At 39.9% G+C, this 16,260-nt stretch overlaps 2 protein-coding genes across 6 annotated transcripts in view; one reads left to right on the forward strand and one right to left on the reverse strand.

The window, feature by feature from the left end:
• Positions 1-16,260, forward strand: part of LOC114553116 (zinc finger protein 271) — a 687,947-nt gene that overhangs the window by 401,604 nt on the left and 270,083 nt on the right. The gene's annotated exons all lie outside the window — the stretch shown is intronic.
• The window catches only part of LOC114553117 (zinc finger protein 239), a 134,890-nt gene that overhangs the window by 47,557 nt on the left and 71,073 nt on the right, over positions 1-16,260 (reverse strand). For 3 of the 5 annotated variants that reach the window (XM_028574280.1, XM_028574278.1, XM_028574279.1), the window contains exon 6: positions 15,298-15,389. In XM_028574280.1, coding sequence (XP_028430081.1) covers positions 15,298-15,389 — 92 coding nt within the window. Of the gene's footprint in view, positions 1-698; positions 766-15,297; positions 15,390-16,260 lie in introns of those variants that run through there. The other 2 variants (XM_028574272.1, XM_028574281.1) reach the window with 1 other exon arrangement.

Consider the following 16,260-nt stretch of genomic DNA (forward strand, 5'->3'; position numbering starts at 1 on the left):
CACTTTGAATTGCCTTGTTGCTGAAATGTGCTATACAAATAAAGCTGCCTTGCCTTGCCTTGCCTTGCCTTCTTCATCCTCCTCCCCCTCTTCTTCATCCTCCTCACCCTTAGGAATCTCCCTCTCTGTGTCAGAGCCCTCCCTTTCATCACATGCCCTCTCTCCAACCTCCCCAGACTCCTCTGGCTCTCCCTCTTCCTGCTCCTCAACACCTTCATTTGGTTCTCTCCCTTTTTGGTTTCCTGGGGCTAAAAAGGACGCTATGTCCCTTCCTCGTTGCATGACAACTATTAGAAGAAGAAAACATCTCGTTTCCTAACCATCCCTCCCTACTTAACACGGGCAGATAGCCTGTTGATTACTTTACTCAAATGGATTTATTATCGCGATGCAACAGCCAAAATGGATGAAGTTCCGTGGTTAACATCCCAGCATTGTGTAGTCCTAGCAACGAGACTGACATTTGGATATTCGCTTCTGCTTCGATGAGTTTGTTTAGATATGATTACGTTTCTAAACATATCGAGAGCAGACATTTCCAAACTTGATTTCATTCAGTGTGAGGAACAAAAGGAACCCGGTTATGTGCAACAACAACAACAACAACAACAACAACAACAACAACAACAACAACAACAACAACAACCAACAACAACAACAACAACAAGTCCCTTCCGAGATGAAATGGTTGATCTTACCAACAGGAGAACTCGGAGCTCCTCTGCTCTCTCCAAGAGGAGTTGCTGTCTCATTCACCGAGCACCAACACACGGTGCAGCCTAGTGGTTGGGTGCGCCGCTCTAATTTACCCGTGTAGAACGTTGCGTCGCACATTTGTTCCGCTTTTGGCGCTCGCGTGTAAAACCATAATAAATTCATAATCTTTTTTTGGTCAGAACGGGGTGGCCGCAGGGGAGGCCAGGGACATGTATAGGGAGGCACGTGTAGAACCGCCACTGTTAAGGGACTGGGACATCCTACCAGAAACGGACATTATCTGTCCTGGAATTGTTACAGTGAATAAAACTTGTATAATCCAAAAATACGCTGTCAAACTGGATAATAAAAGAAACTTCTGTGGCATTCATTGTTTGTGTTTGTTCATGATTTACAAAGAGTTGAACCTGAGCCAGACAGACAACAAAAAGAGAAATCATATCACATCCATACAGGGCTAGTAGTATACAGTTGTTAAAACATGATAAAATATATGACACACTGGTATCGGAATCGGTATCGGGTACAGGGTATAGGCCGATACGCAAGTTCAGGTATCAGAATCGGTATCGGGAAGAGGAAAATGGTATCGGGCCATCTCTAATAAAAATTGACTATTTAATAAATTATCCATGAATTAATCTCAAAAATGTGTACATGAATGCTTACATTATATTTAGTTATATTTCTCTTTATACTTACAAATTGTTTTAATTATTTCAGTTCTGTACATGATTTAATACTCAAGTAAAGTACAAGTACCTGGAGTTAAAGGAACACGCCGACTTATTGGGAATTTACACCAACGCACACAGTAACCCCCAGAGTTAGATAAGTCCATACAAACCCTTCTCATCTCACTGTGTGTGCTGTAATGCTGTCTGACGCCTCCAGCAGCATCAGGCCAGCACAGAACATGTAGGTGAATGGTTCCAGAAATTCTACTTCTCCGAATAAGTGACGAAATAACGCTAACCCTAAACAAACCGGGAACTATATTCTCAGACATGTTGTTGCAAAGCAAATCATTCTGCCCAAGTACTATATTCTTCTGTCTGAGAATATAGTTCCCGGTTTGTTTAGGGTTAGAAGATGGCTGTGTCCCATGTTACATTGTTTTTTTGTACACGCTGTGAATCTACAAATCACAACATTTACATGTTGGCGTTATTTTGTCACTTATTCGGAGCAGTAGGATTTCTGGAACCATTCACCTGCAGGTTCTGTTCAGACAGCCTTACAGCACACACTGAGATGAGAAGGGTATGTATCAACTCTGGGGGTTACGGTGAATAAGATAAATTCTCAATATTTGCTGTGTTCCTTTAACTCAAGGTACTTGTACTTTACTTGAGTATTAAATCATGTACAGCACTGAAATAATTAAAACAATTTATAAGTATAAAGAGAAATAACTAAATATAATGTAAGCATTTAAATGTATGTTTCCACCAGACTCCAGTTAAATAAATTAGCAATTTCATGATTATTAAACACACTTCATTTATGGTTGATAGAAAAAGAAAATATCAACTGTTCCAACAACAATCACCACTCTGGTTTGGTTGAAATTAACTCTTAATTCACCCATTTACTAAAAGTCCTGATTATTTACATGGAGTCTGGTGGAGATATGCTGGCTCTATACTCACTAAAAGTCCTGATTATTTACATGGAGTCTGGTGGAGATATGCTGGCTCTATACACACTAAAAGTTCTGATTATTTACATGGAGTCTGGTGGAGATATGCTGGCTCTATACACGCTAAAAGTACAGATTATTTACATGGAGTCTGGTGGAGTTTGGTGATGGTGATTTCGGGGCTGTTTCATGTTAAACTAAAAGGATCTTACTCTTTAACTAAAAGCTCTATCTCTGTAGGGATCCTTTCCATAATGTTGTCAGACACACAATAATCTGAGTCTGTCAGCGGCAACAACTAGTATATATATATATATATATATATATATTAGGGCTGTCAAAATTAACGCGTTAATTTTTGCGTTAATTTTTTTATATTTAACTCGTTAAAAAAAATTAACGAAATTAACGCAGCTGTGTTTGTTTACTTCATGTGGCGGCTGAGAAACGTGTCGTCTCCATAACAGCAGGCGGCGCTACTTTGTATTGTTGCCCAAGTAATGAATGATTGAAAACCGCATATTGAGAGCCAGACTGATTGAATCGATCTCATATTGTACTAGAATAGTTCACTGAAACATGTTTCAAAACATGGGTTTGTTTTTCATTTCAGCTCAACAAAGGTCAGTTTAGAAGATTTTCGTCAGGTATTGAGAGCCAGACTGTCATGCCCTGACTGCCCTGGCGGCCGAACTCAGAATGAACTGAACTCTCGATCTCATATTGTACTAAGATAGTTCACTGACAGCAGCCGGGGACGGTGACAAAAATCTGCTCTCAAGTCAGTTTCTAGCCGTTTCCAGCAGCCTTCAGCAGGACTAAATAAGCCAAATTGTTGCTGCTGTTGTTCTGAAAGATATTAAACATTCTGAACTTAGCAGAACCTCTCCTTGTTTGTTTTTTTCTTCATATTTGCAATGATTTAGCATTTAAATATCCATTATTATAAGCTTCAGTCTCAATTTAAAAAGTGATTAATTGCGATTAACTACAGCAAATTGTGTGATTAATTAGTTAATTTTTTTTAATCAATTGACAGCCCTAATATATATATATATATATATATATATATATATATATATATATGTATATATAGATACATTGGCCGCTGCTGTTTATGCTTGAACTTGAACAATTAAAATCATAATTTCTCGCTGAGAAAATATATTTTATAATTATATAATATTTTGAAGCTAGAGACAGTCTGCTGATTTAAGCCTTGATATAATTTAAACAGGTGAGTTATACAAACAGTTGTTATGAAGTGTGAAATTAACTTCATAGACCAAAACCATTTTTTTGTACCAGGCTATAAACATTTATATATTTCTGATGTAAAGTCTGGATGTTTTCACATGGGGGTCTATGGGGAATGATGCGAGGAACTGTTCAGTGACACACATAACAAACATCGTTTTCAGCATCTTACTGAGATATTAATAATCACTCAAATAAAACATAACCTGACACAAGCTAGCATTAGCTGAATTCAGTATCAGGACAGGCACTTAACTTACTGTTAGCTTAAAAGAAGGATTAATGTAACCTTTTGTGATATTAAATTCAACACTTTAGTAATGGTATAATATTGTAAAACACATTTTTCATAGTTCATTCATTAGTTTAGCATTTCTTTCACATGAACATTCAAAAGCAGTACAACTATCTTTTTCTGAGTCTTTAAGATCAGTTGTCTGTCCCAAGATGGCGGCGGCACAGACGCAGTTTAAACACATTAGGCTCGTTCGAGATGAGCCAGATCTGCGCAGAATCGATCACCGGCGATCGTCGCCCAATGCATGCTGGTTAGATTTGTGTCCGACTTGATTCCCGACTTGCTCTGACGTCATGCACACGTGGGCAACGATAATCTCACGAGACCAAGACGGCCGCAGTTCTGAGACGCAGGTAGCGCAGTTGCTTTTCACCAACTGCAAGAGCCAGGCGGACGCAGTTGGACCCAGTTCATGCTGGGACACGCTGGCCTCTCGGCTGATCGAACAGCTGATTGGTTCAGAATCGACTCAACATGATGACGTTTTATATAAACTTTTTATTGATTTTGAATCGGAGGGATTTTAACTGTGATTTAAAGATTTATTCTGTACAGAACACATGTTGTGTGGCTGATAGTTACGTTTAGAAGTCAGAGAGACTAAATCTGTTCAGATTACAGATCATCTACAGTGTGTTGTTAAAATCAGCAACAGATCGCATGTAGAGCAATTTTGACAGCTACTCTGTCATAATAGAAAACAACTGGAGACTGTGTAGGAGCTGATATATGGGTCTGATAACATTTTATTAAATCGGAATCGGACCACAGTGTTTCTGTCACTTCCTGTTCAGCCTGAATGCTGCTGGAATCAGCTGGAAAACTGTCCGACTTGAGAGCGGACTTTTGTCACCGCCCCCCCGCTGCTGCCGCCTGCTCTCGTCTACTTTACAGGCGAGGCGCAGTTCATCTTGAAAGAGCCTATTAACTGTTCAAGTCATTTTTTAAGCAGCAGCAGACATGTTCTGATTAAAGCTTTTGTCGTCTTAAGTGACAATAAACTGAATATTTCAGCAATTTGACATCACCTTAGTAAACAGCGATTGGTGATGAATAAAGAATAATGAATACTTCTTCGCTGCAGCATTAGTTAAAAAGTGCAAGCAGAATTATATTCTGAACTCAGAATATTTTATTACAGGAAACAAACTAATTTTGAGTGGAATAAATCCCCTTAAAGGGAGGGAGTGTAATGTGTAGTCCTAGCCAGGATAACATCCATGCTGTTCAGAAGATAAAGTTACTGCTGGTCAACCTTCAATGTGGAGAGAAGATCAGAAAATAACAACACAGCTATCAGGGCATGAGGAGGAGGCAGGAGGAAACAGGGGCCCGTTCCAGGTAGGAGGTTTAACAAACTCTTGAGTCTAGCCCTGATCTCTAAGGTGATTTACCCTGAGATGGGAAACTCAGAGTTTTCGGTTCCAGAACAGCTGATTTGAGTTGTTTCAATCAACTCGGAGTATGTATCTCGTTTGGCTCTCTGTGAAGGCGGTCGCATTTTCTCCCTCTCCTCTCGTTGCCTACCCTGCTTTGCTCTCTCATCTAGTCTTTGTCTCTGTGTACTTCTAGAGTCTCTCTCTCGGCACTGCTCCTAAACTACGAATTATGGATTTGATCAACTGGTCTCTCAGCGCAATTGACACCATCTTTTCGACGAGAAGCTCGGGTTCGGGGGAACCTGACTGCCCTGCCGGGACCTTCGCAGCTGGCTACATGATGGACGCGTGGGAGAGGTGGCGGGTCGTGTGTCTGGCGGTTCTTTCCGTGGAGGACATTGAAGATATCTTCCTATTCAGAACCATGATAACAGGTCTTTTGCTGATTTATCGAGAAATTAAGAAGAAGACGGGAACCGAGCAAAATACAAGGCTGCCCGTCATGGTTGAAGCCGTGGGCAGAGCTGTCGGAACTCAAATTGTAACTTTGACCACCATGAGCCACAAATTGGATACTATGATCACCATGGGCCAAAAATTGGATACCATCTTGGAGAGACTGTCAGCTCTGGATAGGCTGGACAACGTCTTGGGGAAACTCACGGTTTTGGCAAGGAAATTTGATCGATACGGAGACCAGAGGGGACATTTCGGAGAAGTCGACTAGCTGCAGCTCCTCGCCCTAAGACAAAAACAAATTCCAATCTTATCTTTTTCGGCTCCCTGAACCAGCGCTGGCCTTGGCCGAGGCCGGTGTTGAATAATCACCTCCCCCTGGAGCACTGCAGCGAGGCACACTCTTGCGTTCCCTACCCGATTCCCACAGACACGTGTTGATTGTTGACTCGGACTGAGTCCCTTTTTCAAGGCTGACTCCATGGCAACCGGCTGTGTATCGCAATGACAATCGTGCGGACTGAGAAAACCAGATAACGGGGGCCAGACGTAGCTTGACTACTCAGGCCTACATACACACGAACTCTTACATATATACAGATATGCAATCACCCCCCACCCCCAATCCAGCGCCTTCACCGCTTCTACCCCCAGTGAGGCAGGCGGGTCTTTGTTTGGACCAGATGTCTTTGTTTGGCTGCAGGACCAGATGTCTGCTTGCCTGTGCTGGACTACCTTTGGGGCATTGGTTTTTTCCCTCGTCTCCTCATCATGTGAAAATGTATGTTTGTATGTACCTTGTAAAGCGCTTTGTTGGTTTCTTAACTAAATAAAATTGGATTGGATTGGATGTTCACTCAGGGTTACGCGCGTGCACCACCACAATAAAAAGGCAGTATGAAACGGGTTTGCGGAAATACTCATGCGCACAAACAGCGAGTTTGAACATGCATTTCGTTGAAAAAGCAAGACAGTGGCTGCTGCTGCAAAAGAGAGAGAAAATTGGTGTGGGAGAAAATTGCTGCTCGAGTCAAAGCGTACACATTAAAACTGGAATTGTATTACACCTATAATTTCATTTAGGTGCAATCCTGCGGGCGAAAAAGTAAACTATACTAATCCCATTCTGAGGCTGCAGCACCATATCATTAACAGAACTATAATGTATAATCATTTATTTCTTTTTAATGGATCTCACTGGTTTGTGTCCAGCGAACACTACAAAAACATTTAAAAAATCGTTTCAGAGCGAGTCACACTTTTCTGACGGCTCTGCATGCAGTGGCTTTACTATTACAGTATGATCCGCTACACTGTTACAAAGAAAACTGCCGTTTGCAAAAAACGTAATGCGACACAAAGAATCTGCTTGGATGTTAAAGCCTGTCCACGATGGCTGATGTTGGTGATATGAGGACGGATAAGGTATCTACATATCTAATGGACTGTGATTAAAAAAAATACCTCTCAAATCGGTTAGCCTATGTGGAAATAAAAATACATCTATAGTCGGGACTCAATACCAACGTAAACTCTCTGTAAATGAATACAGCTTTCTCATCAACGGGATTGTCGACAAAAGGACATGACATGTTAGAGAAAAAAACGTTTTATAGTCTGCCAATACATTTTTTTTATTCATGCAGATAAAGTGCATTAAAATGCGCCTGATACAGACTGAATGAATGAATGAGGAAATTAGTTTCTCCCTCTCAGAGGGAGGAGACTGAGAGAAACTCAAGGTTTTTTCTCAGTTTCTCTCAGTCTCCTCCCTCTCAGAGGGAGAAACTCGAGGCTTCTTGAAGAAAACCTGCTCCCGACCAGGTTAGGTTCACAGGCTCAGTTACCATAGTAACTGTCTCTGAGGTTAAGTTACCTCTCTTTCTGAAACAGATAACCCAGAGTTTACCTCATCTCAGGGTTAACCAACTCAGAGTTTTCACTAAACCTGCTTTCTGGAACAGGCCTCAGCTTGGCTCTGAAACATGTTCACAACACGGCAGTGTGAACGCACTGGTGAGTTTTAAGGCCGCTACTCCGAGAAAATTTTTTACTACATAGATCACACCAGTACGGTTTCTCTCCAGTGTGAATGCGTTGATGTGTTTTAAGGTTACCACTCTCAGAAAAAGATTCCCCACATTGATCACACCAGTACGGTTTCTCTCCAGTGTGAACACGTCTGTGGCGTTCTAGGTGACCACTCTGAGAAAAAGTTTCCCCACATTGTTCACACCAGTACGGCTTCTCTCCAGTGTGAACACGCTGGTGATATTTAAGGTTACCGCTCCTAGAAAAGGTTTTACCACATTGATCACAGCTGTACGGCTTTTCTTCAGTGTGAATGCGTTGATGTATTTTTAGGTCACTCTGTCGTGTGAAAACTGCCCCACATTGATCACAGCTGTGTAGATTGTCTCCAGTGTGAACTCTCTGATGAATCTTTAAATATCCAGATGTTGTGAAGGATTTGTCACAGTGTTGACAGTGGTGACGTTTGGGTCCCTGTCCTCCTCTCCGTTTCTATAGCAACAGACAAACAGAGAGAGAGAGTTAGTGAATAACGTTCTTTAAACCCTGGATTTGCTCTCACTCACAATTTTCACTCTTCATACAATAATTTATGACAAAATGAAGGAAAATATGTGCCGGTTGCAGACATGTTATTATGGAAGCAAATGTACTTTTCATAACTTTTATAAGTTCAGAAATATTCTAAATTTTTCAGGCAAGTTTCTCCATTCAAATGATTGGCAATTTAAAAAACTAAAACATTTGGTCACTCTCTTCAGTTTTACTTTCAGTTAGAAATTCCATGGTAACTTTAAAATAACACAAACCTTTCATACATTCTGGGTATTTTTCATCCTTTAAATCACATTCAAACCTTTTGAAATACGTACATTAATTTGATGTCAAAATAACAGACATGTTACTATGGAAGCCATCAGGCTCTTCTCAGTGTTTCCCACAGGTTGAGAATTTACTGGTGGTGGTGTGTGGCGCAGGATGTGACAGTGCGGTGCGTGATGGCTAGGTTTAGTAATAATGGGTTCAGTTCTAAACTAGTCAAACGAAGGTGAAAACAATGACTACACAAAATTATCAAATCATTTAGAAAGAAAAAAATATTTACATATTAAACAAATTAGACTAAAAGATGATAGATACAGATGAAAATATTTAGACACTATGCGGCATCTGACACAATTTCAGGGTAGTTATTAGGGCTGAACAATATGAGGAAAATATTAGGGATGCACCGATCCAACTTTTTCAGTCCCGATACCAATGCCAGGGCTTTGTGTATATGTCGATACCCGATATCGATCCGATACCGTCGCTGAATTAATAATAATCTGTATATCTTCCACCTTATACCTTCCTTCCACCATATGGAAGAGAGTAAAGGCACCAGACCTTCCTAACTAAACATTACTTTCCTAACTAAGACAAAATAACATAGATGTAATGTATTGAATTCTTATTTATTATGTGCATTCAAATCGAAAATAATGTAATCAAACTTCTTAAAATAAATTTAAATAAAGAATAACGGGCCACCTATTATATAGGTCTATAATGGCTTATTCTACTGTCATGAGTACATAGAATATCTCAAAAACATGTTAATGTCATCATGTTTACTAAAAGCTTTTATTACTAAAGGGTTTGGCTCCACGACATTATACAATAACTTTATATGAAGGAGAATCCATGAAACAGTTACAGAAGCTAAACTATTTATATTGTACAAACTGCAAATTAGTAAAATAAACTCAAATCGAATGAATATGCATACAAACAACTTGAACATTGTTTCCCTTTCAAAACAAAATAGTTGTAAGCTAGTTGTATAACCACTACCTTGGCCACAGGTAAGTTAGGTTGTAGTGGGCGACTGAACGTAGCTCCGCTGTCACTCTCCTTCACTGTCTGAATAACGTTAGTAGGTTGGTGGACGTATTTCAGCGAGGCGAGACATCTTAGATCCAGAGTTTTAATCATTGCTCTGAACCCGTCTTTCTCAACGGTCTGTAGCGGGACCGGAGGTGGATTGCGTTCATAACCTTGCTCCGCTGCATGCTTGAAGTGACAGGTCTAACGTTAGCACGGCCGAGTAACGTTAGAGCAACGGGCAACAACAGTGGCTAAATTATGTCCGATTTGTTAGAAACCAAAAAACTTGGGAACAACAGACGGCTCCTCTCTTGAGCACACGTTGTTCTGGTGTATCTCCGCTCTTTCTTCATCCTCTAGCTAACTTTCTTCTCGGTTCTTGAATGTGCAGTAGCGACAGGAGCCTCTCCCAGCTTAACAGACTGTTATGCTACCTGGCTAGCTAGGCTAGCAGCTGTAATGTTACCCAGCATGCCATTCGGCGGTGTAGCTACATTTGTAAATGTAAAATTATTAGTGTTAGAAACTTTTTGTCTCAAATTGTTATATGCAATGGTGTTTTATCCTTTTAAAGAGAATTCGTTGTGGGTTAGTTGGTTAGCAACTATTAACTCTGATGAGCGGTTAGCTCCGGTTAGCTAGCTCCGTTATAAAGACATGGAGTGGAGGACACTGCCACGGAGAGGGGTAACAACCAGACTGATAAATGATGTTAAGGGAGCTTTCACAGCAGCGTGGCCCTGTTGTTTCTACGGTTTTATTAATACAGTTAATCCCACGGCAAGACCAGCAGCAGCAGCAGCATGCTACTACTAACGTATCGATAGCCTCTCTGTCTGTGAGTGTGAGTGCAATGTTGACGCTCTCATGCACGCGGCACGCAACTTCATGAGGGGAAGGAGGGGCTGGAGGCAGCTCCTCTGTGTGCGCTGTAAAAAAAATACACCGTTGTATATGCTGTATATACTATATTTTTACCGATGTACATATTTTTACTTATTTAACTGTCTAAGTTAAGACAGTGTTTAAAAAGTGCAATCCACATGTTTACATTACTGGCTTAACTTAATCTCAACTGGGAGTTTGTTCCATTCCATTGTCGCCATGTACAAAAAAGTATTTTGCCCAGAACAGGTCTTAAATCTACACGGAACTATGTCTGTGGCACTACCTCTAGTTGAGTAGCTATGAGAGTTTCTAATAAGCTTAAAATAATCTTTAAAATACCTTGGCTCATTCTTATACAAAATCTTTCTCGTTAATCTTAGTTTCAACTGTCTCACCCTGTTTTCAACTGTCAGCCATTTTAATTTCTTAAGTTCAGAAGAGCCAACATGATCTCTATAGTTGAGATTTAAAATCAACCTGACTAATTTATTCTGTGCCGTTTGAAGTTGAACTTTTATCCTCTTGGGTGTGCTACTGTACCATGTAGTACAGGCATAATCAAAGTGTGGCTGAATTAAAGCATTTGCCAACATTTTTGAAGTTTCTTTATTTAGAAACTGAGCCTTACGAGCCAGAAATTTAATTCTTTGGTTCACTTTTTTGATAAACTTTTGACCCATACTTTCTCCACTCACAGAACTGTCCAAATCACAGCCCAAATATTTAACACAACTTTTTGCTTCAATCTGGATACCACCCAAAGAAATGTTAAGCTCAGGAGTCCTACTCAACCTTATTTTAGAACCAAATAAAATAGATTCAGTTTTCCCCAGATGCAAAGACAGTTTGTTCTCTATCAGCCATTCACTTATATTTTGTAACTCATCACTCAAATGATTCTCAATAACCTTTATGTCCTTATTGGAGAACACCAAGGCTGAATCATCTGCATAGAGAAAAAGATTACAATTGCAAGCAGATTTCATATCGTTGATATACAAGAGAAACAACAATGGATCCAGGACACTACCCTGTGGCACCCCACACGTTATTTCTCTTGCCTCAGATAGAGTGCAGTTAATATCAACTCTTTGATGCCTTTCAGTCAAATACGATCGAATCCAATTACATGCCATACTGTTAAAACCTAGGGCTTTTAGTTTAAACAGCAAGATCTGATGGTCAACGGTGTCAAATGCTTTCTGGAGGTCTAGCAATACCATGCCACAAAGTTTACCCAAATCAATCTCTCTTCTTAAATAATCTGTTAGATATAATAAACACGTATCCGTAGAATAAGATGTTCTAAAACCGGATTGCAAATCATAAAACAAATCAGAATTACTAATGTAATTATATATTTGCTCTTGTATTATTTTCTCCAAGACTTTTGAAACGACTCCCAAAATGGAAATTGGTTAAATTTATCCGCAACCTTTAGTTGATTTGAAGAGAGCTCCCCATTAATATTAAGGCAAATATTATTTGACTTTGTCTTAAGTCTATTACTGAACCCCATTTGTTTCAATGACTGCCAAAGTTTCTTTGGGTTACCTTTATGCTCAGTTAATTTATCATGAAAAAAGTCTCTTTTACACATTTTAATCAACTTTTGCACTATATTCCTTAATTTCTTATAATTATCCAAGTCAATTTGCTCTTTACTCTTCCTAAAAACAGAAAAGGCTTTATTTCTATTACCGTATTTTCCAGACTATAAGTCGCACTTTTTTTCCTACTTTGGCTGGTCCTGCGACTTATAGTCAGGTGCGACTTATATATCAAAATATATATAATTTAACATGTTTTTACATGAAAACATTACCGTCTACAGCCGCGAGAGGGCGCTCTAGGCTTGTGACAACTAGAACGCTCCTCCTAAAGACAACTGAGAAAGAAAAGAGATAACAAACTGCAGGTAGTAAAATATGCAGCCGAAAACGGTAATGGAGCAGCAGAAAGAGTTTGAAATGAGGGAGAAACTTATGAGGGAGACTGGCGAAAAGGTGACTCTTACTGCAATGAAGAAAACAAAGAAAGCTAATCGGCTAATCGTGGGCTGAAAGCAAGACGGCCAGAGCTGGAGGAACGAGTCGGGAGGGGCTCGTTCACGGTGCAGTTACGCCCTGCTAGCTAGTTGTTCTGTGTGCTATTGTATAGTTCAATAACTGTTAATGTGTTACGTTAACATACCGGACACCTACCGTATTCAGCGTATTGTTCTGTGTGCTATTGTGTAGTTGAATAACTCTTGTATTTATAATCTAAATAAATGCGACTTATAGTCCGGTGCGACTTATATATGTTTTTTTTCTCTTCATGACGCATTTTTTGACTGATGCGACTTATACTCCGGAGCGACTTATAGTCCGAAAAATACGGTACTAATTGCTTCTAAAATATCACCATTCATCCATGGCTCTGACCTCAGTTTTACACGAATCGTTTTTATAGGAGCAACTTTATCTAAAGCCTCCAAGAACAAATTGCTCCCATGCCTCATAAACATCCAGACATAATACTAGAGGCCAATTCAGTGATTTTAAACACTCAATAAAAACCTCACGACTATATTTTTTTAATGACCTGATCTTAATTGTGTTTCGTTTCTTCAATGCAACTTTACATTTTTTCCTTGGACAATAAATTAATGAGTGGTCACTCATAGTACAATTTACAACCCCACTCTGAGAAATCATAGATTGCTCTGATACCAAAATGAGACCGTTTGACTCATCTTAGCTACTCGTGGGGGCTCTTTAATTATTTGCTGAAGATCTAAAACCGTGCAAAACCTATTAAAGGCTTTATACATCCCATGATCTTTATTAGAAACATCAGTATTAAAATCACCTATCATTATAACCTCACCCTTAAAATCACTACATGGAACAAAAAGTTCTTCCAACAACTGATAGAAATTTTTCTGATCAGGAGGTCTATATAAAACCCCAATTAAAATAGGCTTACTTTTAGTTAACTGTACATCAAACCACACAGCTTCAATAAGATCATGATTTAAATCCATTCTGCGGTTAAAACAGATATCAGCCCTAATATAAGCACATACACCGCCCCCATTACGATTTCTATCTTTTCTTAAAACAACATAATTTTCAATTTCAATTTCTATATCACTGACCGAAGCGTCCAGCCAGGTCTCTGAAAAGCACACAATCTCAGCTTTACAATTACACATCATTAATCTTATCTCATCTAATTTAGAAAAAAGACTGCGAACATTGAGGTGCACAATGTGTAGACCTTTGGTGAGACTGAAGTCCAGGAACGGAGACTCTGTATCTTTTCCACCACGAGAGAGCCAGCATGAGTCTGAACAGACCCCTCCGTGCATCCCCCGCCGCCAGCCTTCAACCGCTGACCACCCCGTCGGCACAGCCCGTCCGATGGCAAAGAAACTTCCCCCCGCAAGGTTTCCACCGAGCCATCCATTGCCGCTCCCACAGAAAGGTGCTCTCCGATCTCCACGTGCTTGCCGGTTAGTTGTTCAAACTTTTCTTCCGACTCCATTACCACACACCTGCCGTCCAACACACCCTCATTCCGGTGTCCGCTACTTTCCATGCCCGCCGTCGCAAAATCTCCAATTCCCCGAAGAGATTGATTTTCAGGCCCAGGGCACTGATGAATGTCTCCCGATAACAAAAGGCATAGAGGTATGATCAACTTATTTCTCCTGCGTTCTCTGTGAACAATGCCATGCGCGTATTTGTTTGTTGTGGAGCACCTCCAAGAATCCGCGAGCATCACGTTTCGTCCTGAATCAAAAAGCTTGCAACTGCCAAACGGTTTTTGATCATATTCCCATTTACAAACTTGAAAATTTAAAAATTGGTGGTTTAAAAAGTTGCAAACAAAGGAGAATGTTAAGAGGGCCACAAGAGCACCTGTAGCACCCATATAGCTTGCCGCCATATTGAATCGCAACCGCAATATCGTTCAGCCCTAGTAGCTAGGGCTGCACAATACAGTATATCGTAAATGTTCCGTTAACTTGAAACCGGTAAACGTTATGGTGCATTCGCAGTTATTGTAAAATACCCTTTTCTCATCTGTTTTTGTCGTTTAACAGCAATTTACTGGTGAAATAAGTTATTATTTATATGTTATTATTACGTTTTTAATAAATCATTTAAATTCCTCCCATTTTTGCGTTGTATTAATATTCATTAATATTGAGATTAGATTTCTGGGACTCTGGAGTAACCTCTTTCCTTCACTCACCTCCCTCTTCTTCTTCTTCTTGCTCCCTTGCTCCTCTGAGTCTCCCGAGGCCTCACTGACAACTTTCCTCTTGCCCTTCTTCTTCTCCTCCTTCTCCTTGTGTTTCTGCATGTACTCTGTGATAAGGTCGAGGTCCAGGTTGTCTTGTGGCTCCCATGTGTTATCCTCACTGGAAAGATGAGTGCAGACAAAAGAAAATTTTTGTTTTTAGGTAATACTGTACATTCTCACTCTAATTGGTAATTTGTATTATTCCTTTTTTCTATTGCCATTTCAACCTTCAACTTTGAGGGCATAATATAATGCCGGAATTTATGTTGTAGATAATCTACAACATAAATTCCGATAATCTACAACACATATACACATATACATATATATATATATATATATATATATATATATATATATATATATATATATATATATATATATATATATATATATATATATATATATATACACACACACACACACACACACACAAGGTATTAATATTATAGACTCATACTTACTCTGAGAACCCCTTCCATTTCAGCAGAAACTCTACTCTTCCCTTCACCACTCTGCGGTCCAAAACCTTCTCCACCACATACTCCTCCTCTTCCTCCACCTTTACTGCTTCTGCTGCAGGATGTGCTGCATGCTGCTCCTCCTCCTCCGCTTCCTCCTTCACTGCTGCTGCAGGCTGCTCCTCCTCCTCTTCCTCCTTCACTGCTGCTGCAGGCTGCTCCTCCTCCTCGGCCTTCTTGCCCTTCTTTCTTGCTCCAGTTGCCAGCTTGACGTCTGCTGAGGGCTCCTTTGGTAGACCCAAGGGGGAAACATGCAGAGATAATGATACAAGGGTTACAAGAACTAATGGGAGGTGGGAGTGAATTATAGTTTATGTGAATTTATAGTACCATGTTTTACTATATTCAAATGTTCTGTTTGAATGGAGAAAATGCAAGGGCTGTTGAGGTGACCAATAGTCCATAGGACTTCAGAGTGTGAAGTATCTCCTGCATTACAACTGAAATAACTACTAAAATGTAAGCCACAAAAGTCATTAACTGGAGCTACAAGCTACATGCACAGTAGCCTCAATCAACGACAGTTCATTTACCAGAAAATCACCAGATGGTCCTCGCCTTGCAAAACTTGTTTGTTTTGGGACACAACAACAAACTTTGAGTTAGCGAGCTACACGCTGAAAATGGCAAGTTTTGAAAAAAAACTTTTTGATTGTGCAACAAGGCAGGCCTGGTTGGTTATTTTAGGGAATAATTGTAAAGATTTACAAAGAATATGTTTAACATTATGCCATTTTATATCTAACTGGGATGTTTTGGGACCAAATGTCGCAGGATTGCTGCGGGTGAAGTAATGTTACACAGGGTGATACACTGGTGAGAGCAAATTACATTTAGCCATGTGTGCAGCTCATTTAAATAGTTAGTTTACCATATAGTGTGAACAGTTAACTTCATTTTACATCA

The sequence above is a fragment of the Perca flavescens genome, chromosome 3 (genome assembly GCF_004354835.1).
Source record: "Perca flavescens isolate YP-PL-M2 chromosome 3, PFLA_1.0, whole genome shotgun sequence".
NCBI lineage: Eukaryota > Metazoa > Chordata > Actinopteri > Perciformes > Percidae > Perca > Perca flavescens.